The sequence below is a fragment of the Stenella coeruleoalba genome (genome assembly GCF_951394435.1).
Source record: "Stenella coeruleoalba genome assembly, chromosome: 1".
Lineage (NCBI taxonomy): Eukaryota > Metazoa > Chordata > Mammalia > Artiodactyla > Delphinidae > Stenella > Stenella coeruleoalba.
Genome location: NC_137169.1, coordinates 85,667,727 through 85,692,242, shown reverse-complemented (window position 1 = coordinate 85,692,242; position 24,516 = coordinate 85,667,727). Strand labels below are relative to the sequence as shown.

General features: G+C 32.7%; 1 protein-coding gene across 2 annotated transcripts in view; it reads left to right on the top strand.

Annotated features, from left to right (window-relative positions):
* Positions 1-24,516, top strand: part of DPYD (dihydropyrimidine dehydrogenase) — an 814,043-nt gene that overhangs the window by 206,143 nt on the left and 583,384 nt on the right. For both annotated transcript variants that reach the window (XM_079926015.1, XM_079926014.1), the window contains exon 5: positions 13,460-13,621. In XM_079926015.1, the coding sequence (XP_079782141.1) occupies positions 13,460-13,621 (162 nt within the window). The remainder of the gene's footprint in view (positions 1-13,459; positions 13,622-24,516) is intronic.

Sequence of the window (24,516 nt, the reverse complement as noted above, 5' to 3'; positions counted from 1 at the left end):
GCCATCAGATATTGATACTCACTATAAAGCTACTATAGTTAAGATAATATAGAGTTGGTATAGGAATGCACATTTCTGAAACTGATGAAAATCTGTAAATAGAACCAAGTAAGTAAGAGAACATAATATATAATGAAGAGGACATTTTAATTCAGTGGAAAATGATGAGTTCTTTGAAAAGTGGTTCTGATAAAATTTTTACTTTACTTTTAGATCCTTCATCAGGCCATCTAAGATAAATTTTAGGTGGACTAAATTTTTAAATATAAAAAGAAAAAGATTTAAGGATAATTTTGAACCTGTGAAATATGTGAGAGAAAATTTTACTACACACATTTAAAAATGTATTTTAAAATAAAATCTAACCAAACTTGAAACCAAGTGAACATTTTTTTTTGCTCTGCATGTTTAGGCTAAGTGGTAACTTCTCTGTTAAATCAGAGTTCCTAAAAATTTAAATGAGAAAAAATAACCTGACCCTGTGTATGCATGGGCAAAAGTTATAAACATTAAAGAAGAGGTCATGCAAATGATTAATGGCTATATTAGAGATGTCCTACTTCCATATTAGCCAGAAATATGTAAATCAAAGGGTTTTCTCTCATCATATTTTTTTTTTTTGCGGTACACGGGCCTCTCACTGTTGTGGCCTCTCCCGTTGCGGAACACAGGCTCTGGACGTGCAGGCTCAGCGGCCATGGCTCACGGGCCTAGCTGCTCCGCGGCATGTGGGATCTTCCCGGACCAGAGCAAGAGCCTGTGTCTCCTGCATTGGCAGGTGGGCTCTCAACCACTGCGCCACCAGGGAAGCCTTCTCATCATATTTTTAAAGTTAAAATGTTAAATAACCTCCTATGCTATTTAGCAGAAAGGAAGCAAGAAGTCTCATACAGTAGTAATGTATTTGAAAATTTCAAATATATATACTGTTGTACTAGCAATGCTTTGCTATCTGTTCTTCCTAGAGAAATAAAAGTACGACCATTTAATGGCATATGTACAATAGTATTTATTATACCAATCATAGCATTGTTTGAGGTAGCAAAAACTTGAGACAATTATAGTGCCATCCATCATTAGGAAAATTGATAAATCTATTAGGTTATATTTACATTATGGAATGTTATGAGGCTATGCATTATTATTATATTTGTTGATCTAGAGAGATATCCCTATTGAATAAAAAAAGTAAGCTGCATATTAATATGAATAACATAACACTATCTTTAGAAAAAATTCTAATTTATATATAAGCTAAAAGTGGCATAGAAGGAAATAACTTAAACTTTAGATTCCTCAGTTGATTAAGGTTGAGGGCAGGGTAAAGAGGTTATTAACATTTTTCTTATAAATGTCCTTATTATTTTACTTCTACAATGAGCATGTATATTTTAAAAAATATTTATTTATTTTCTTTATTTTTTGGCTGTGTTGGGTCTTAGTTGCAGCATGCAGGATCTTTTGTTGCGGCACATGGGCTTCTCTCTAGTTGTGGCATATGGGTTTTCTCTCTGTAGTTGTGGTTCAGGCTCCAGAGCACATGGACTCTGTAGTTTGTGGCATGTGGGCTTAGTTGCCCCGCAGCATGTGGGATCTTAGTTCCCTGACCAGGGATGGAACCCACATCCCCTGCATTGGAAGGCAGATTCTTTACCGCTGTACCACCAGAGAAGTCCCAGCATGTATATTTTTAATAAAAATAATAAATTAAAATTCAGTAGTAAAATAAAATAAATCTAAGGGTTTACAGAGTAACATGTGCAGGCCTTATTCTGAGTTTTTATTTTGGTATAAAGGATGAGAGAAAAATTCAGCTTTTTTTTTTTCTAAATAACTAATAGTTCCAAATCTGTTGAATAATACATTTCCCACTATTCTGAAATGCCACATCTATCATATACTTAATTCTATATTTATTCCCCTGATAGTATATTTATTTTCAGAATATCCTGACTTTTCTCAACATGTAAAATTAATTTTATGAAATGGAAAGATGCTCTGCAAAATAATTATTGAACACTGTGTTTGGACTCTAATATATTAATTTAAATTTATTAATGCAAATGTATGCTTATCTTACCTTATTCATTTATCAGTTGGTATAACATTAAATTTTCTGGAATTCAGCCTTTAATACATAGCCTCTCAGTTTTGAGTCTAGCAAATGGTAGAATGCTAAATTTACTAGTGCTAAAGACAAAGGACTATAATATTATTGTCAAAATGTCCCCTCTTTTCTAATGCATTGTGCTGGAAAAGATAGATGGATGTTAAATTGTCTATTGAATCATTAATGCTTATGCAAAGTCTGTCCTGTTTCTGTTTTATAATATATGTCTTTGGACCTTTAAAAGGTTACATTTTTACTTTTAATCACACCCAACATAGGTAACATTAACTACTTTTCTTTGTATTTGCTTCAAAAGATTAACATTTAGTTCTGAAAACCTGTAACACAAAGTATTATTAGTCAACCCATTATAAAATATGAGCAATATAAAATCTAAAAGTAATATAACTAAATGAGAAAAGATATTCATTGTACATATGAAACCAATTTTATATGAGACAGGTAAAGCCACACTTTGTGGTTGTGTGTATGTTTGGAAACATTTAAACATATGCTACTGTAAATATATTTTAAAAATTAATTATTTTTAAACAGAACAATGATTTATAGTCTATATATGTATATGTAAATTAAACTGGAATTACGGCTTTTTTCTTTAGTATAATCAAGACAAAGAAAAATCTATATAAACACATGAGATACTACTTAGAATATTTGTCATTATTAATAAGTAAAATTCAGTGTAACAGAATCTAGACAAATGGAATTTTAATCTAACTAACCATCCCATTATATGGCGAAGAAATTTGAAATCCAGCAAGGTTAAATGATTTATCCCAGATCACAGAACCACTTGATAATGTAACTGGATTTTCCTGAGTATGCTTTTCCTTGTCGAGTGTGCTTTTGTTTGCATCACACTACGCTATTTATATGAATGAAGTATGTATATTTATAAGTCATTATTAAAATATAAAGAGCTAAATAAGTAACACATTTGCTATCCTGAGTTTTATAAGTAGTATTAATGTATTGAAGAGTGGGCAAAATGTATAACACAGTAGACGTCATCTTAAAGAAATTTGGGTTTCATTTTTAGACAAGTACTTTGATAAATTGAAGATTTTTAAGTAAATTGTTATAATCAAAACTAATTACAATTTTGAAAGTAGTTTGGGTTTAAATTAATGCACTTGGAAAGGAGACTTTTCTGATAAATCTATTTGTACCCACTGTACAGATTGTAACTGACAGCTGGTTTTATGAGCCATATATAACACACTATGGTAGACACCAAAACACCCTGTCAGTTAAGAAATCTCTCATTTCTGTCAGTGAAGAGTAAACCTTCATAAAATAGTGTGACTTTATTTTGCTTGAATAGAAGAAAATAGGAGTGTTAAATTATAGTCTAGTTCTATTATCATAAGTAGTAAAATTCTGTCAAGTTATTATCATATATATGATGTTCAACAACGGTCACTGAGTTTGTTGTTTTAAATCTTGTTTGGGGTAAGATGATTTGGAGTGAGATTATTTGAGCTCTTTCTTACCTTCAGGTTTCTTTTTTTAATTTAGCTATTATATATATTTGTTATTGAAAATATAAATTTATTTTTAAAACTTGGCCAAAAACTTGATTGACTTGTACTTTTTTGCCCTTTTCAATAACAAAAGTTTTTTAAAGAACAGAGAAACAACAACAAAACCTCCACAGTTTTTCTTTTTGTAGCCAAATATTAGTAACCAGTATATTTAAATTATATCCGAGATGACACAATTCTCTAATATAAAATTAGAGAAAAATCTTTTAGCATTTTTATGTAGTTTATAAATAGGGGATTCTATCAATGTTAATTTTACTTCACCTTCAATAATTTCTCAAATTAAAATATTTCTATTTGCTTTCAAGTTATGTAATATTTATAAATGATGCTTGTAGATTTCTACTTTTACATTTTTTTCTTAGCTTTAATGATCATTCTAACATTATGATCATGACTCTAACATATGTGTTTCTATATTTGCATTGCAGTTTAGATGTAGAAAGGCATCCTATCTCCTTGAAGAAAGTATATCATGAATTATGGTAAACTACTATATGCGAACTCTAGCATACACTAAATGAAATAATCTTATGTTCTATTGTTTATTTCTGTGCTTCTTAATCTCTCTCTAAGAATGAAAACAATTATACCTTTGTAAATTTCTTACAAAATCTATTGCACATTTTATTATTTTGTCGGATAAAGTGGGCTTGTTAGTTTTTACAACAGATATTCACATTATTTACTTTAAAATGATCATTCAAAACTGTGAAGTACTTTACACTTTTTGAATTTTACCTAAATGTTTATTTTTGATATTAAAAGATAAATGCTAATCAATTGAGTTTCTAATATTCTACTGCTTGCTTAGAGGCAAAGATTATAGATTAGACATGGTTTCTGAAATTTTAAAAAATTAATAAAAGACAGATCAGAAAAATATACAACTATCGTAAATTTATATTAACAAATACAGTGGTTGAAAAGGTGTAGTGCAAAGAAAGGACATACCTGCATTATGCTTCTGGTTGGAAAATGGAGAAAAATTGATAAAGTTTTTTAAAGGAAATGTTATTTGAACAATGATATATGGTATGAATAGGGTGGATATTGGTATAGAAGATAATTGTATTACATTTAACCAGAACAATCAAGAGCAAAAATACTGATTCTTCACGCGTATCTAGTGCTTACCAAAAGGCCTCTCACAGAGTAGATGTTCATAAATACTTGATGATTAGTGAATTGAGTACATGTACACATACACACTAAGTTATCTTAACTAAGTTGGGTAATATTATATGTTCTCAGGTCAATTTAATAGAGAAAGGTGGATAGGGTGCAGAAAATTGGAGAAGTAGAAGTGACATTTTTACATTTCTATAATGTATATAAATTATTATGCCTCTACTTACATGCCTCCATGTCATTTCTTTTTTATGACCTAGTAGATTGATGATAATTTTTCTTTCTGTACTTTTTGCTCTTTTTTGCTGTCTTCTACTTCCTAACATGAGTTTTCTTTAATAAGTGTTAAAATCTTAAACTCTTAGAATTAACATGTTAAGAAAACCTTTTTAGGGAGAAAAAGCCTAGGGGAAGGCGTGGGGACTTAAATTCATTAAATCTGCCCTATGCTCCATAATGTACTAGGCATCTTATCTGTGTCAAGTATTTAAACAATATTTAACATAAATATGACTAATTAAGAAGGAATTTTGATCTGTATTTCTTAGGTGATGAAACTGAGGCTGAGAGATATTACATTTTCCTCCAATCATATGGTATAAGCATGATTCAAATCCAGGAGCATATGGCTCAGAAACCCGTGTGTGTGTGTGTGTGTGTGTGTGTGTGTGTGCGCGTGCGCGCGCATGTGCGTGCGTGCACTTGAATGTGTGTTTTCTAGTTTAGCATCTCAAGGTCAGATAAAAACTTTATTTTCTACAAGAATGATTTTTTTTATTTCCTTACGCATTAAGTAAGACTAAAATAAATTCATAGTTCTAAAGTCTACTCCTGTAAAAATTTTGTAAAATTTAGTGTATGTGGTATGAAGGGAGGATTTTCAGAATAAAAGCATCCAAATCTATTCTTCCATCTCCATTTGTCTCTACAAGAATGTGAGTACTGTGAGGGCGGAAATTTTTGTGTATTCTGTTCGTGATATATCCTTACCTCTCCTTTGCCAAATATGTGAAGATACATAGATTGTTTATTGAGGGATGGTGAGTGCCAGAGAGATGTCCTTTGCCTATACTTTTGTATGTGCTACTAGAGATATTTTCTGTTCAACTAATGTACATCATGACACTCACCATTATATAGCTCAATCCAGAAATACAAGTAATGTTAATTCACCCTTCTCACACATGCAAACTTATTGAAGTTTAGCCCAAGTATTTTTTAAATGCAACAGATTGGAGTTTATCTTGGAAGGGTGCTTCCATCTGTGAAAACACTCATTGGAAGAAGGAAGAACACTTTAAAATAAATCCACCAGCTGTATTGATAATGCTGTAGTGACATGAAGGCCTGAATATGATAGAACTATTTGTTAAAATAGTTATACCATATGAGAGAATAGCTGGCTTGTGAGTTTTTCGTGTTTCTTGATAATGACTTTAAAAATCATTAAATTGTAGAGGGATGACACTAATGAAGTTTCAAGCTATAACTTTAAAATGAAAAACAAAGAATAAAAGTTGAAGTTATCTTAAAATTAACTCACGTAAATGGCATAAGTTGTTCCTTAGAATATGCTTTAAAAATCCCAATGAGTAATAGAAAATTCAGCACCGAGAAGACACTGGGTAAGTTAATGGACCGGATAACAGTCAACGCCTCTTCTTTTGTGTTGAGATAAAAACAGCAAACATATCAAACATCATTTTTGTCTTTTAGATTTTTGTTTAAAGAAGGGAAAAGTCATCATCCTTTATATATAAAATAAATCTGTGCACAAAAGATCAGATATTTATTTTCTTTCCCTCCTAACATAGCCCTGTACATTTTTTCTTTCACACAGTAGAAGACTAAAATACTTGTGACTGAATAACATGAAGAAACCAGTTGAAGTGGTTGTGTATTTTCTAGAAGGAGACTGCTGCGTTGTCTTTAAAGTACCCTACTAAATTTAAATTTTATAGCCTTTACTTTTAGAAAGGTTTAAGAGCTCACAGACTAGGAGTCAAAACTCTAGTTTAGAAGGAGGGCTCAAGAAATCTTCCCACTTACTATGAGAGAAATAATTGATATTGATCTTGACGTTCTTGATGGGAAGAGTTGAGGAAGTGTTCCCTTTCTAACAGGTTTCTGAATGTCTTTGACTCTGAGTACCCATATCTCTACACATGGAGTTATCTACCGTTTCTTCAAAATTAATTGTAAGAGATCAATTGCAAAGGTGACTTCTGAATAGGTGCTTAATGTTGGCTTAGCCCATTTTCAAAACCATGTTTCTATATTCTGTGATATATGCCAATGCTTTCCGTTTTTTAGGTTTAAATTGTTTCTTCTTCAAATTCCCTGTAATTCCACTCCCTTTCTGAGAATTTCCACATCATCTATACAGTAGTCTTCCTAGTTAGTCCCTTAGTACTGGCACCCTTCTATTAAAAAACTTCAATTAAATACCAAACCCTTAAGTTGACAGTGAAGATTCTCCATAATTTGGTCCAAACACATTTTCCAAATATATCTCCTAATCATCATTTCCTAAGTGGATGAATGAACTACTCTAGCCAAACTGCCAAGTCATTATGCCAAGACATATTTTGAACTTTTCTGATTATTTACTCATTTCAGTCTACAATGACTATATCACATTCCCTCTCATCTCTTAGGTCTGTCACCTCCAGAGTCATTTTGAATGCCACCAATTTTAAAACTGATTCTAAACCTTAGCCTGAAATGACTTCTTACTCCGATAGCAAATCATTTTGATATCAGGGAACGTAAATTTGCCTTAAAAAAAAATTGTCATGGTGATTTTTTAATTTAAGAAACATTCAGTAATTCTTATTAATTAAAAAAAATTTTATAGCCTCCTATAATTTTATTTTGATGTAATGGTTACACTTGGAGTTATGAGAGTGCTGAAAAATTACTAGACAGTTTTATTGTCAATGATAGGCGGTGATAGATCAGGCCCAGTAAGTTTGACAGCGGTAGCATATCATGAGCCATAAGTGTAATTTTAAATGTTTTATTTGTTGCATTTAAAAAAATATGTATCTCTTTCTCTTCTGTGATTATTTTATGTGCAGTCTTGAAACTAATTTGGGGCTCATAAAACAATCAGTATTCTTGTGGAAAGATCCTTAGGTGTTTAAGTAGATTATATTCTTTCTGCATTGTTTTTTCCTCAAATATCCTTAAAAGTTATCTGCAATTGACATTTTTTGCTATGATACTCTTTTTATATTATAAAAACTTCTAATTATGCAATAGGACTTTTTAGTCAGTGAGTCAGTAAATATTTGTTAATCAATCATGTCACATGTTCCTGATGTGTCAAGTAAGATGAGGAAAGAATACTGACAATGACTTTGAGATTTTCTCGGCAGTGATTAACTGCTTGCTTAATTGCAGGTGCTGAGTTAGTGGATCAATGGGTTTAAGTAGGAACTAAAGAAGTTTGCTTAGGAGTAGACCAATTAATTTTAAGCTCGTAACTGTTCATTATGAACAGTTTGTTTAATGTTTACCCCTATTAGGCAAAATTATCCAAAATCAGACCAACGACCAATGAGATAAGTCTGTATTTGTTTACCATTATCATACTAAAGCATTTTGTAAGTAAATACAACGTGACACCTAAGTATTATTTAATTTTTAGGAAAAAAAACCTATTAATTTGTAACATTAATTAAAATTTTAGACTGCAAATTTACATCTTTACTTTGAGATTTGTGTATAGTAGAGTTGCAAATTATTTCCATTCAGTAGAAAATATAACTCCAAAAGTGATGTTTTGTTGTCTTCTAGGATATTGTCCAGTTTTGCATCTAATTTAGCAGTCTTATTCAAATATCCCTTTATAAAAAAATTTTATTTTCTACAAGAATGATTTTTTTATTGCCTTACACATTGCCTATATAATTCCCAGTCCTGTAAGTGTACTTTTTAAAATAACAACTTTATTGAGATATAATTCATATCCCATACAATTTGCCAATGTAAAGTGCACAGTTCAGTGATGGTGAATAAATTTGCAGAGTTACAATCGTTACCACAATCAAATTGAGCATATTTTTATCATCCCAAAATGAAACTGTATACCCATTAGCAGCTGTTTTCCATTTCTTTTCAGATTCCCAGTCATAGGCAATTATCAATCTGCTTTGTCTCTTTGGTTTTGCCTATTCTACATATTTTCTATAAATGGAATCATATAATGTGTAGTCTTTTGTGAATGGCTTATTTCACTTAGCGTAATATTTTCAAGGTTCAGCCATGTCGTAGCATTTATCATTACTTCATTACTTTTTATTGCCAAATAACGTCGATTATATGGATATACAACATTTTTTTTTAGCCTTTCATCAGTTGATGATCAGTTGAGTTGTTTTCATTTTAGCCATTAGGAATAATACTGCCATGGACATTAGTGTACAAAGTTTTACATAGATATATGTTGTGAATTTTCTTGGGTGTACACCGAAGAGTGAAATTGCTGAATCTCATGGTAACTTTACTTTTAAAACTTATGAGGAACTGCCAAACTATTTTTTAAAGCAGCTACATCATTTTCCAATCCCATCAGTAGCTTATGAGAGTTCCAATTTCTTCACATCTTTGCCAACACTTTTCACTGTATGTCTTTTCAACTATAGCCCACTAAGCAGGTGAGAAGTGATATTTCATTGTCATTTTGGCTAGCATTTCCCTGATAGATGATGTTGAGTGTCATTTCTTATGCTTTTTGGACATTTATATGTTTCTGGAGAAATGTTTATACTAATACTTTGCTCATTTTAATTGGGGCTATTTGTTTGTTATTAGTGAGTTGTAAATATTCTTCACATATTCAAGATGCAAATTTCTTATCATGTATGGTTTTCTCCTGTTCTGGTTTCCTTTTAACTTTTCTGATGGCATCCTTTTAATTTTGATGAAATCCAATTTATCTGTATTTTTGCTGTTGCTTGTGCATTGTTGTCATATCTAAAAACCATTGCCTAATCCAAGGTCCTGAAGATTTGCTCCAATGTTGTCTTCTAAGAGTTTTATAAATTTAGCTCTAAAATTTAGATCTATCATCCATTGTTAGCTAACTTTTATGTACAGTGTAAGGTAGAGTTTCAACTTAATCCTTTTGCATGTGGAATTTGGTTATTACAGTATCACTTGTTGAAGAGAATGTTCTTTACCTATTGAATTGTCTTGGAACCCTTTTAAAAATCAGTTGGGGCTTCCCTGGTGGCACAGTGGTTGAGAGTCCGCCTGCCGATGCAGGGGACACGGGTTCGTGCCCCGGTCCGGGAAGATACCACATGCCGCGGAGCGGCTGGGCCCGTGAGCCATGGCCGCTGAGCCTGCGCGTCCGGAGCCTGTGCTCCGCAACGGGAGAGGGCCACAACAGTGAGAGGCCTGCGTACCGCCAAAAAAAAAAAAAAAAAATCAGTTGAACGTATTGGGTTGGCCAAAAACTCATTCGGGTTCCAAGTGTATTGAAGAAACATTTACATGTGTCAGTTGTGACTGTTGATTTCTAAGAAGACCAATACTCCATTGAGCAATACTCCATTGTATACTATGTCTTCTTTATCCATTCATCTGTCGATGGACATCCGGGTTGCCTCCACATCCCAACTTTTGTAAATAATGCTGCTATGAACATGGGGTGCATGTAATCCTTCGAATGGTGTTTTCGTTTTCTTCATATATATGCCCAAGAGTGGAATGGCTGAACCACATGGTAGTTCTGTTTTTGGTTTTTTGAGGAACCTCCATACCGTTTTCCACAGTGGCTACATCAATTAACATTCCCACCAACAGTACACAATGATTTCCTTTTCCCAGACAGAGGTTTGAGGGCCTGAAATAAGGTGGTAAGCACAGAAATGGAGTGGAGAGACAGATCTGAGAATAAGAGAAATATTGTTAAACCACCATGAATGCTGTTAAAACCATGCATTTAGATCTATTTTAAAATGTTTTACTTAGTTATGGAATGTCAGTTTGATTCTTTTTTAACAGATTACAATATTCTAATTATATTTTTATTGTTTCATCTATTTTGTGTGTCTTTTTAGACTGAATTTTTATTAAAATTAATTTAAAGTTTTCATCTGCTAACTTTACTTTCTGGATCACCTTGGGGTCTGCTTCATTTATTTATTTGTTTTTCTGATCGTCAGGGATTTAGTTCTGTCTTTTCTTATGCCTAGAAATTTTTTATTTAGTGCTGGACATCTTATATAAGATGATTGGTGTTAAAACTTAAATAAAGACCTGGTAAAGTTCTAGAAATATAGTAAAGAGTCAATAAATAGTAAAGATGATTGTTGTTGTTTATTATCATCAGTATTTTATATAGGAATTTGTATTTATGATTGAAGTTAGTTATGGAAGCAATGTATGTGTTTTCGAAGACCTTCAAAAGTACTTTAAACAAAAGCCAAAAGAAAAACAAATGCATTTGTTTCATATTGTTAAATATGTTCTACCATCTCTTTTTTAAAAAGTATTTTTAGAGTATTTTTATATTTATTAAAAAATTGTGAAGATGGTACAGAGAATTTCCATACAAAGTTTCACCTACTATTAACATGTAACATTGTATAGCACATTTATTACAATTAGTGAAACATTATTAATATATTATTATTAACTAAAGTTTATAGTTTCTTCAGATTTCCTTTGTTTTCACCTCATGCCCTTTTTCTGATCCAGGATCCTGTCCAAAATAACAGATTACATTTAGTTGTCACATCTCCTTAGGGACCTCTTGACTGTTACAGCTTCTCAAAATTTTCCTTAGTTTTGACAAAATACTTGACAGCTTTGAGGAATAATGGTCAGGCCCAATATTTTAATTTTCATTAGAGGAAAACATTCTTCTGAAATATTCAACTTATTATTTAGTAAATGATGATGTAGTTGTATAATTTATGAACACGTCGGGTTCCAAAAATAATTTTTTTAACATCTTTATTGGAGTATAATTGCTTTACAATGTTGTGTTAGTTTCTGCTGTATAACAAAGTGAATCAGCTATACGCATAGGTGTATCCCCATATCCCCTCCCTCTTGCATCTCCCTCCCACCCTCCTTATCCCACCCCTCTAGGTGGTCACAAGGCACCGAGCTGATGCCCCTGTGCTATGCAGCTGCTTCCCGCTAGCTATTTTACATTTGGTAGTGTATATATGTCAATGTTACTTTCTCACTTCGTCGCAGCTTACCCTTCACCCTCCCCGTGTCCTCAAGTCCATTCTCTACGTCTGTGTCTTTATTCCTGTCCTGCCCCAAGGTTCATCAAAACAATTTTTTTTTTAGATTCCATATATATGTGTTAGCATACAGTATTTGTTTTTCTCTTTCTGACTTCACTCTGTATGACAGACTCTAGGTCCATCCACCTCACTACAAATAACTCAATTTCGTTTCTTTTTCTGGCAGAGTAATTAATATTCCATTGTATACATGTGCCACATCTTCTTTATCCATTTATCTGTCGATGGACACTTAACATTGCTTCCATGTCCTGGCTATTGTAAATAGTGCTGCAGTGAACATTGTGGTACATGACTCATGGTTTTCTCAGGATATATGCCCAGTAGTGGGATTGCTGGGTCATATGGCAGTTCTCTTTTTAGTCCAGAAATCCTTTTTTTAAAAATTATTAATTAATTAATTTATTTATTTATGGCTGCGTTGGATCTTCATTGCTGCCCGCAGGCTTTCTATAGTTGCAGCAAGTGGGGGCTACTCTTTGTTGCGGTGTGTGGGCTTCTCATTGTGGTGGCTTCTCATGTTGTGGAGCATGGGATCTAGGCGCATGGACTTCAGTTGTTGTGGCTCACGGGCTCTAGAGTGCAGGCTCAATAGTTGTGGCGCACGGGCTTAGTTGCTCTGTGGCATGTGGGATCTTACTGGACCAGGGATCGAACCCGTGTCCCCTGCATTGGCAGGCGGATTCTTAACCACTGCGCCACCAGGGAAGTCCCTAGAAATTCTTAATGAAACGTAAAGGATTCTAAGCTAATCTATAATAGTCAAATGTGTGGAAGGGAGCGATTAGGGATGAACTTGTTAAGGTTTAGTCCTGTATAATGAGTTTCGTCTGCATATTTGGTTAATAGGATGTTACTGAAGGAGGATAGTCAACAAAGAGTGTCACAGTACATAGTACCCATGGACAGGCCAGAAGAAATGAAGGGAAATAGAGCCCTGGTTGCTTTTAATTTAGTTAAATGGAGGATAACCTGGATAACCTGAGCATAATCTTTTTTTTTTTTCTTAAGGTTTAGATTTTAAGCTTGTTCAAGTAATCTACCTAACTAATCTTTGTTAAAACTGAAAATAAATATTTATAGCAAGATAGAGTTAGATGCCTTGTGAAAGAAAAATAGTTACAGAACATTCATATTTTAAATTTCGACTACCAAAATTATTCATTTATTAATATGATGTATATTGAATACTCCTATATATTACTTTGCTAATAATTGCTTTATAGCTCCTGATGATGGTAAACAGTATTATAACCTCTGCATCTTATACATATATTGATTTCAATCCAATAACCTAATAGAAAAAAATAGGTCATAATTTGAATGTTTAAAAGGTACATTGTTACATAAGAAAATTTTATTTTATTTTATTTTTGCAGAACTATTATGGAGCTGCTAAGATGATTTTTTCTGATAACCCACTTGGTCTGACCTGTGGAATGGTATGTCCAACTTCTGATCTTTGTGTAGGTGGATGCAATTTATATGCCACTGAAGAGGGACCAATTAATATTGGTGGATTGCAACAGTTTGCTACTGAGGTATGTAAGATGTATACATTGTTTCCCTCCCCCCAAAGCACAAAAATCTTAAAATAACTTTAATTCTTGATGCTTTGTTGATATCCAATATTTTTAGTGTGATAATACAGGTAAAGTGAAAGTGTTTTGTGCCATAAACAGTATTTTTATTCAACAACTTGGCTTCAAAAATGAAATTTTCTAAAACCATATGTCAATTTAATTGTAATCCCAGAAGGTTATTAAAAAACTTTCACTGAAAATTATATAAAGTGGAGGATCTGAAAATGGGATATATTCATTAACTTTACATTGGAGTATGGCTAGGAGCCCTCATTATGAAAAGACTATCTTGCTTAACTGATTCTTTTTCCAGAAACTGTCTTTAATCTTTACAGCTTGAAATAATGCATCAGTATTCTTCTGTAATATTTTTTGAGTAATAGAGGTTGTAGAATTATCAAACACCCTGAAACTGAATAATATTCTTTAACATTAGCTTTTGTGAATTTATGGATTAAAAGCCGGTGTGTTATTTGAATGCAAATTTATAATAAAGTAATATGAAAACATTTTGTCCCTATTTATCCTGTAAGTTTGGGCCATGTCTTTTTCTTTTATGAATCCTTTTTAAATGACTTTGATTCTCTGGGACATCTTATTCTCTCTGGGGTCTCCTTTTTGGAGTCAACTACCAGGTCAATTCCCATGTATCATTTAAATGACCAGCTTATATGGAGGTTCCAGTAAAATTTTGTAATCCTTGGTGTCCAGTTGGCTAGAATACCAAATTAAATGCCTGTCAACACTAGATTTTTAGTTAATGACTTCCCTGTCTGATTTTGTCAACTTAAACGCAATATATTCTTTCTTTTTAGGACCCTTCCCATAGTATCCCTCAAGCTTAAATTTCACTTTGCTTTTAGTAATAAATCAGGGTTATTCCCTTCCTGCTTTCTGACAGGTTAATTCTAAGGAAGGGCTCCTGGGAATGAGAAAATAGAAACAATTTGAGGTTGTGAGTTGTTGCAATAAATTCTTGGATTTAATTTCTTTTCCTACCAAATTCAAAATTGCATTAGGCTTACCTGACCAGTGCAAGGTATGATCTTTACAACCTGAGAAAATCCTTAGTTGATGGAGAAGATTCACTTGAATTCTTCCACATTTTTCTTTGGGGACTCATTGCCTCTTCATTAAAACAGGGCAAGCTTGCAAGGATGTAGTAAGTAAAAGGTCACATAACATGTATACGAACTAACACTGCATTTCAAAACAAGATGAGTTAAAATAATATTGTTAGTTTGTCAGTGACCTGACAACAGAGAGGGAGAAGGCGAAAGGGGGAGAGTGATAAGGAAAGGGGAGGAGAGGGGGAGAGAGAGAGAGAGAGAGAGAGAGAGAGAGAGAGAGAGAGAGAGAGCACGGGAGAGAGGAAACAGAGAGAGGGAGAGAAAGGGAAACACCATTCCTCGGAGAACTCTCACTTGGTTTTAATGAGGTTACTACCACTGCTTTCCAAAGCAGTCTGTTTATTTAAGACATAGCATAGATTAGAATGGCATTAAAATTATTTTAAGTGACTCATGGAATTTAGATAGGAATGTATCTTATTACATTCCATTTTTACTTTGTATTACTGTGTCTTCAAATATATCTATCAAATCATAAATAAAAATCTCCCAGTGGAACTATATAGAAAAGCTTTCCATTCATTTTTTTTTTTTTTTTAAGTTGACTACTTAGGGCAAGTTATTGTAGAGAGTTCTGTGAAAGGGTTGTTTACTTAAATTTACCCAACTCTCATAGTTGTGCAGGTAAGCAGAAACAGACTCACAGATATAGAAAACGAACTTGTGGTTACCAAAGGAGAGAGGGAATGGGGGGGACAAATTAGGGGTGTGGAATTAACAGATACAAACTACCATGTATAAAATAGATAAGCAGCAAGGATATACTATATAGCACAGGGAATTACACTCATTATCTTGTAATAACCTAAAATGGAGTATAATCTGCAAAATACTGAATCACTATGCTGTACACCTGAAACTAACACTAAATCAACTACACTTCAATTAAAAAAATAAGCAAAATACAATGAACTAATTGACTTCCAGTGAAAAGAAAAAGTATAAATATTTTAAATAATATTAAAATAAAATATTAATTATAAATAACAGTATACAAAATACTATTATTCTTTCAAACTACTAAACTATTGACGTGAATACTTAAGTCAAAGTGGAACATGATGCAAATAATTTCATGTTTTGGTTGTTTGATAAAGCAATGATTGATTTTTGACCTTTAAAGAAATATAAATCTATTTTTCAGCCAAATTAAGCAAAGGTTAGGAAAGCAGAGTAAAATAGTATGATATTTTTCAAAATTGTTTTTCCTATAACTTATAAGTGATTTTTAAAATATCAACTCTGTAGTCTGCCGTTATCATTTAAATCCATATCTTACACCTTTCCATTTGAACATGGGCATATGATTTGGAGGGACTGTGGTAGAAAAGGAATAAATCACACAAAGGATAGCATGAGGAGAATCAGGAGACCAGCTACTCAGCTACTTTCTTTTGGTCCTGTATTGTCAGTCCTTTGCTGTCCTCACATCTGCAGTGACCTTGCTTCACACACTTTTGTGTGCTTGTGGGACAGACAGGCTACAGGGTGATTCCAAATCTCTCTTGGAGGCAGTTTTTCCTAGTTCAGTTAGGTATAATAATAGTGCTTCAATAAAACAATTTTGGAAATAATAGTTTGCCATGGATTTTCTTATCAATTTCATCAGGGTCTTAAAAATTTCTCTACAAAAATGTAACACTTGAAAATTTTATTTTAAAATGTGTTTGATCATTTCGTTGAATTTTTAAGAAATCATGTATTTATCACATTTAATAAACCAACTAGACTCTCATTACCTCTCAAATTTAACTAATGAATTGTTGCAAAAAGATAGTGAAATAAGAATGCATCTTTCTACTCATTTCTAAAGTTTGAAAAACAACTATAAGTAGATAATTAGCTGCATGTCAAATCACTTCCCTTTTACTGATGTTAAAGAGTTTTAGAGACAATTTAGAAAAATTAAAATTGAAAGTCCAAGGTTCTAAAGTTTGACTCTAAATCTTAAAGTGAATGAGGTTCAGAGGATTAGTACTTAAGATTGCTTCCTCAATTATGAATTTTTAGGAATACATTAGATTATGAAATTGGTATCTAAAAACAATATATTTTTCCGAGTAAATGTTTTATGAGATTATTTTAATACCCATTACATATACTGTTTTGTGTGGCATATACTTCTTGACACTGTACTTTTAGTTTACTTTTCATATTTTCAGTTAAGAATGGAACTGACAAACGGAATTCCAGACTAAATCAGGTGACTCACTGAGAACAGAATTACTCTTTAGATTTTTCTCTAATTGTATCTCTCAGCAGGTTTTTTATATCACCTCTCATTTGTAATACCCAGTTCTTAGCCCACCATCATATACCATTTATATACCATCATATACTATTTGTGTTTATTTCTATGTTTTATTGAGTAGGCACAGTTGAAATCAAATTGACCAGTGCTTATAATATAATAAAAAAATACACTGATATGATTCAAGCAGCCAGGTATTATGAGGCTACATTAAGTAACCTAATAAAATTACTTAAATGACATCAATATTTATATTTTGTTAAATGCTGCAATAAATACTTTAAAGAATTGTGAATGAACATGAATACTTGAGTTAGTGATTATTTTAATAGAACAAATATTATTTCTACCATATATTCATCTTGAACACGGAGTCACTGAAAGCCTTAAACTTTTGCCTTCTACAGGTATATTGGAGTAGAATATAGACACACATACACTAATAAATAATAGAGTATTGCATGTCCTCTCTCAAATAATGTTTTTTTTTTGATGCATCCCATCTATCAAATAGATAAGTAGAGAACAAATAAAAAATTTAGGTGCAGTCCTCATATTAAAATCAATTATTAAGAAAAAGTACATAAATTGAAATATGAGATTGGATATACTCTGTGTGTTATGTCGATTGCTTTATAAATCAGTTAATAAAACAAATGACCGAGATACTTTGGAAAGTGAATGAGAACACTATTAATAATTAATTCAGGGCAACAGAAACAAACCAGGACTATACCAGGAAAACTGGCTTGTATAAACACCCAGTGTATTAAGCTCCCACTAGGTAAGGATTCAGTTAATCAAACAAACATTGATTGAACATTGATTAGAATTAAATATTGTTGTAGGCTGCTTCTACATACTACATGTCCTGAGAAACATTGTAGTTTCTCAGGAAATAATACAAACCAACAATGAAATTTCATAACAAACTTGATAAGGCATATGCATTTACATTAGCATCCTTGGACTAATAATCCAACCTTCATTATTATTATTATTTTTTCTTAAATGGTTTATTTGAGATTTTTCTTGTTTCTTGAGGTAGGCTTGTATAGCTATAAACTTCCCTCTTAGAACTGCTTTTGCTGCATCCCATAGGCTTTGGATCGTCATGTTTTCATTGTCATTTGTCTCTAGGTATTTTTTGATTTCCTCTTTGATTTCTTCAGTGATCTCTTGGTTATTTAGTAACGTTTAGCTTCCATGTGTTTGTGTTTTTTACGTTTCTTCCCCTATAATTGATTTCTAATCTCATAGCATTGTGGTCAGAAAAGATGCTTGATATGATTTCAATTTTCTTAAATTTACTGAGGCTTGATTTGTGACCCAAGATATGATCTATCCTGGAGACTATTCTGTGCACACTTGAGAAGAAGGTGTAATCTGCTGTTTTTGGGTGGAATGTCCTATAAATATCAATTAAATCTACATGGTCTATCATGTCATTTAAAGCTTCTGTTTCTTCATTTATTTTCATTTTAGATGATCTGTCCATTGGTGTATGTGAGGTGTTAAAGTCCCCCACTATTATTGTGTTACTGTCGATTTTCTCTTTTATATCTGTTAGCAGTTGCCTTATGTATTGAGGTACTCGTATGTTGGGTGCATATATATTTATAATTGTTATATCTTCTTGGATTGATCCCTTGATCATTATGTAGTGTCCTTCCTTGTCTCTTGTAACATTCTTTATTTTAAAGTCTATTTTATCTGATATGAGTATTCTACTCCAGCTTTCTTTTGATTTCCATTTGCATGGAATATCTTTTTCCATTCCCTCACTTTCAGTCTGTTATGTGTCCCTAGTTTTGAAGTGGGTCTCTTGTAGACAGCACATATATGGGTCTTGTTTTTGTGTCCATTCAGCAAGCCTGTGCCTTTTGGTTGGAGCATTTAATCCATTCACTTTTAAGGTAATTATCGTTATGTATGTTCCTATGACCATTTTCTTAATTGTTTTGGGTTTGTTTTTGTAAGTCCTTTTCTTCTCTTGTGTTTCCCACTTAGAGAAGTTCCTTGTATTTGTTGTAGAGCTGGTTTGGTGGTGCTGAATTCTCTTAGCTTTTGCTTGTCTGTAAAGCTTTTGATTTCTCCATTGAATCTGAATGAGATCCTTGCTGGGTAGAGTAATCTTGGTTGTAGATTCTTCCCTTTCATCACTTTAAGTATATTATGCCACTCCCTTCTGGCTTGTAGAGTTTCTGCTGAGAAATCAGCTGTTAACCTCATGGGAGTTCCCTTATATGTTATTTGTCATTTTTCCCTTGCTGCTTTCAATAATTTTTCTTTGTCTTTAATTTTTGCCAATTTGATTACTATGTGTCTCGGCGTGTTTCTCCTTGGGTTTATCCTGTATGGGACTCTCTGCACTTCCTGGACTTGGGTGGCTATTTTCTTTCCCATGTTAGGGAAGTTTTCAACTATAATCTCTTCAAATATTTTCTCAGGTCCCTTCTCTCTCTCTTCTCCTTCTGGGACCCCTATAATGTGAATGTTGTTGCATTTAATGTTGTCCCAGAGTTCTCTTAGGCTGTCTTCATTTCTTTTCATTCTTTTTTCTTTATTCTGTTCCACAGCAGTGAATTCCACCATTCTGTCTTCCAGGTCACTTATCCGTTCTTCTGCCTCAGTTATTCTGCTATTGATTCCTTCTAGTGTAGTTTTCATTTCAGTTATTGTATTGTTCATCTCTGTTTGTTTGTTCTTTAATTCTTCTAGGTCTTTGTGAAACATTTCTTGCATCTTCTTGATCTTTGCCTCCATTCTTTTTCCGAGGTCCTGGATCATCTTCACTATCATTATTCTGAATTCTTTTTCTGGAAGGTTGCCTATGTCCACTTCATTTAGTTGTTTTTCTGGGGTTTTATCTTGTTCCTTCATCTGGTACTTAGCCCTCTGCCTTTTCATCTTTTCTGTCTTTCTGTGAATGTGGTTTTTGTTCCACAGGCTGCAGGATTGTAGTTCTTCTTGCATCTGCTGTCTCCCCTCTCTAATCTTCATTAATTTTTGATATTTGGTTTTGGAGATGATTAGACCTTAGTACAAAGGATAGGATCAGGTAGGGGGAAAATGTAGCATCATAATACTCCATACTTGCATAGCACTTCAATGCTTTTTTATAATATCTCACTTTAAAATGTTGAAAAACAACCATTAAGACATGTAAACTAGCCAATGTTTTTCCCATTTGGGGCATGAGGAAACCAAGGATCAAAATGATTAGAAAATCATAGTTTGTTAAACAAACTCCTTTAGCCCTGGACAATGTTAGGTACTTTACTTAGAACTTGACTGATACTCAAAATAACCCTCTAGGTAAATGTTATCACCCTCATTTTTTTGTATGAGTAACAAGAGACTTACACAAGTTCACATGTAATAAAAGGCAGATCCAGAGTACAAAGCATCTAATTCCCATTATTTCACAAACTGTCACTTGTCCCGCCTAATGTTATAAGTCATTGATACAAAGTCAATGTAAACTTGGGTTTTCTGGCTGCAGGCTCACAGTTACACCTTGTTGACTCAGCCACAAATACCTCAGTCACTGTACCTTACAACTCACAAAATGAGGTCACTGTACCTCATTTTCTGTTAGATATGAAGCAACTATATTAAAATAGGTTGTGTATGACCAACACATATGGCTTAGTTGTTTTCTTTATTTATATATGTTACCAGGAAGCTTTTGTTTTTTCTTTTCTTCTTGCCATTGAAGGATTATTATACAGCCAGTATTCAGGTTTCATGGGGCCTGAGATGATAAACTTTGGGTTCCTTCTTTGAAGAATTACACAAAAGTAGTGCTACAAATTTAAATGCAGGGCCTTGGAAGGGACCTGTGCAATTGAGAGCCCTGAAGTTTAAGCTTTTACCTAAAGTTTTATATTAATTAGGAAAACCTAAGCCTGATTTTGTGATAACTGGTCTATAAGTACATTTAAGAATGAGTCTAACACATTTATGATACAGTTTGGCAAACTGGTCAATAAGATCTGCTAGTTCATGTGTATAATCTAAGATATATTACCATGATAATGGATGATAACCACTATTTATGGATAATAACCAATATTTATGGCTAATGCCTTTTGCAGTTCATCTATAAATAGAATATGGATTAGCGAATAGTTGTTAGATTTGATGACATTTCACACTTGCCTTATTGTCCCAAACTTGTATCATCTTTGAATAAAATTTCTCCATACCACTTCTATTTGAAAAAAGTGTTATCAATAGTTTGTGAATACTGTTCATAGAAAAGAAAAAAAAGTATTTCTGAGAGAAATAAGAAGTACATGAAAGATATGCATTAAAGAGTAATAAAATCAATGGTTTGTATAAATGAAATCAAGAGGGCTGCTCTTGGGGATGCAAACACAAGTAATGCCTGTAGAGGCTTCATTTGTGTCTCTCCTTTTGGTCTTAATGCAATGATTAATAGAAAGGAATAATGTCTTGATAAAGATATTGGTAAATATTTGACATTCTTTTCCAAAAATCTTTAGAAATCTATTAAACATACTCAGTGCGGGGTTGGGGAGTGAGATGAATTTGGAGATTGGAATTGACATATATACACTCTTGATACTATGTATAAAATAGATAACTAATGAGAACCTACTGTATAGCACAGGAACTCTACGCAGTGCTCTGTGGTGACCTAAATGGGAAGGAAATCCAAAAAAAGGGGATATATGTATACATATAGCTGATTCACTTTGCTGTACAGGAGAAACTAACACAACATTGTAAAGCAACTATACTCCAGTAAAAATTAAAAAAAAATACTCAGTGCTGGCACAATGATGAATAATTAAACCTGCAGGATGGATAGATAGTTAGATGATTTTCATCATAACATTTTAGTTTGTCTTATAACTATATATTAGTATCTGGAGTTTTAACACATAAAAATACATTCAGAGATTTGGGGCAATAACATTGAAATTTACCGAAATCACATGGTTATTAAGATTTACTATTAATGTTTTTTGAATTTTTGTTTATAAGTTCAAATATATATACTCTTGTGGGCACCTTACAGTGTAGAAGGATGGACTTTCATTCATTTGAATCTTAGCAACTTAAAAATATGTATTTTTTTTGCAAATATATTTGATGAGTAGTAGTATAAAGTAGCACAAAGCAGTAATAGTGTATCAGCATGAATCACTTGTAAGAGCCATTATGCTGGGAGTTAAAATTTAAATACCCGTTTGCTCCAAAGCGTAACTATAAATGAAATATAATAAGCACAGAAGAAAAGTTAATAGCTGAACTAACAAGGAAGATAAATACCTTTTGGGGCCAGAAATGGTATAGAAATATTCAACAGTAAACAGGGGACTTGGGCCACTGTCTCCTAGGCTCTGCATAAGCAAACAATCAGGGGCTGCTGGGGAGTTTGACTGGTGTGGGATAATAAGTACCAAAAACATTATGCATCATAGAGGACTGGATTTACCTAACCCTGGTAGAAAGTTTTAAAAAAAATAGATGCAGGGCTAGGGCTTATATGAAGCTACAAAGATAAGCAATGAGAGCTCTGCCCCAGTGTTTTGGGCATGTGCCTAGTGGCCCAGTAACTTGCTTCTGTGTTATCTCTAAATATCACCTGGGGACTGGAGCCCTGGGCTTCCAGTTAGAGACCTGTTTCTGCAGTGGGGTAGAGGGAGAGGAGTGATGCTGGGTGGAGGCCATCGTGTACTGTACATAAGAAGCAAGAGGGTAAGTGCAAAGACAGAAAACTTTGTCTCAGAATAAGTTTGGAACAAAAAGTCCAAAGCCACATTGAAAAAGCTAATGCTGCCAGTGATAATCAAAAGACTCAACCTATAGATGATTTTGTCCTAATGAAACCAAATACTACCATAATCAGACCTTTAAAACAAATAGAAAATAATATCCATAAAAATAAGGTAAAATTATGGAAAAAAAACAATGAATTTGGTATGAAAAATAGTTGATTGGAAATATTCACTGTAGTAAAAATACCAGTAAAAAGTTAAATTTAGAAATGGAATAGAAAGAGATTGGTGAAGAGCAGCCTTAAGGCAGTTATGGTAGAGAATTTTCCAAAAGAAAGAAAAGATGTAAGCCCCTCTATTAGACACACGATTATAATATTGTGAAATACCAAAGATCTCAAAAGAAGCAGCTTTCAGAAAAAGAGAAAACAGATTACTTTAAAACCAAACAACATTTAGACTGACCCCAGACTTTTCATCAGCATCCATAGATGTTAGAAGCCAAGAACACTTTTTATAAAGAACTAAGATAAAGAACTGTATTTCTCCCTTAACAATACAAGCATGAGTAAAGGTATTTTAAGCATTTAAAATCTAAGGTGACTTATTACTCACCTTGTTATAAGAACTGCTAAAAGTTATTCTTCAGCATGACTGAGACAAACTTGGAATGAAAGAGAGATGTACGAAATGATGGTGAGCAAATAAACCAGAAAAATATGATGGTAAATAAAATTATTGACTGTAAGGTAATGATAACAACTCATTTTGGGGTGTTAAAAAAGATAGAGATAAAATTTTATATAAAATTGACAAGGAAGGTGTTTGAGGTGGGTGTGGTAGAGCACAGTTAGGGTGGTAAGGGCCTTTTGTGTTGGGAGGAGAGAGATACTTGATATCTCTCTTCAATGTTTTAAAAACATTGAAATATCTATGTTAAAAATTAAAAGGTAATCACAAAAAGTATAGAAATACCACCTGTAACTTCTAAGAAATCATAGAATCAAAGAGGGGTGGGTGGGTAGAAAACTTAATCCAGTGAGAGACAGGAAAGGAAAAATAAAAAATGAGAGAGAGAAGCAAATACAAAATATGGTAAACAGGAAACACAGAACAGATAGTAGAAATACATACAAATATATAATTAATCATAATAAAATATTTATTAAGTTTACTTATTAAAACATAAGTGACTTTATTATGGATTAAAAATAAGTACTCCAAACAGCTATATGATGTTTAAAAGAGAAAGACCTTATCAGATAACTTGAAAATAAGGTGGTTGAAAAAAGCAATACCTTGCAAGATAGTAACCATAAAAAAGTTAGTGTAGTCATATTCATATGTAACAAAAGTGGAATTTTAGGGAAAGTGTACTAGTAAAAATAAAGAGAAAAACAATTAATGAAAAGAAGAATAAATGTCTTAAAAGTATAAAATTCATAAACTTACATATACATTACAATATGGCCTTACTCAAAATTTGTAAGATTTTTTTGAATAAAGTTTATTAGATTGATTTGATAAATCCAGAAAGGTTCCTGTACCCAACTAATATAGAGTGAGTGCATATAGATATATATGAGTGTGGACATATATGTATATATTGTTTCCAAATAAATACATACAGACTGCACTTTTCTGCAACACAACTAAATTAGAAATCAAAAATAAAAATATTGTCAAAATGAAGGTAATAGCAACAAATTTAAAACACAC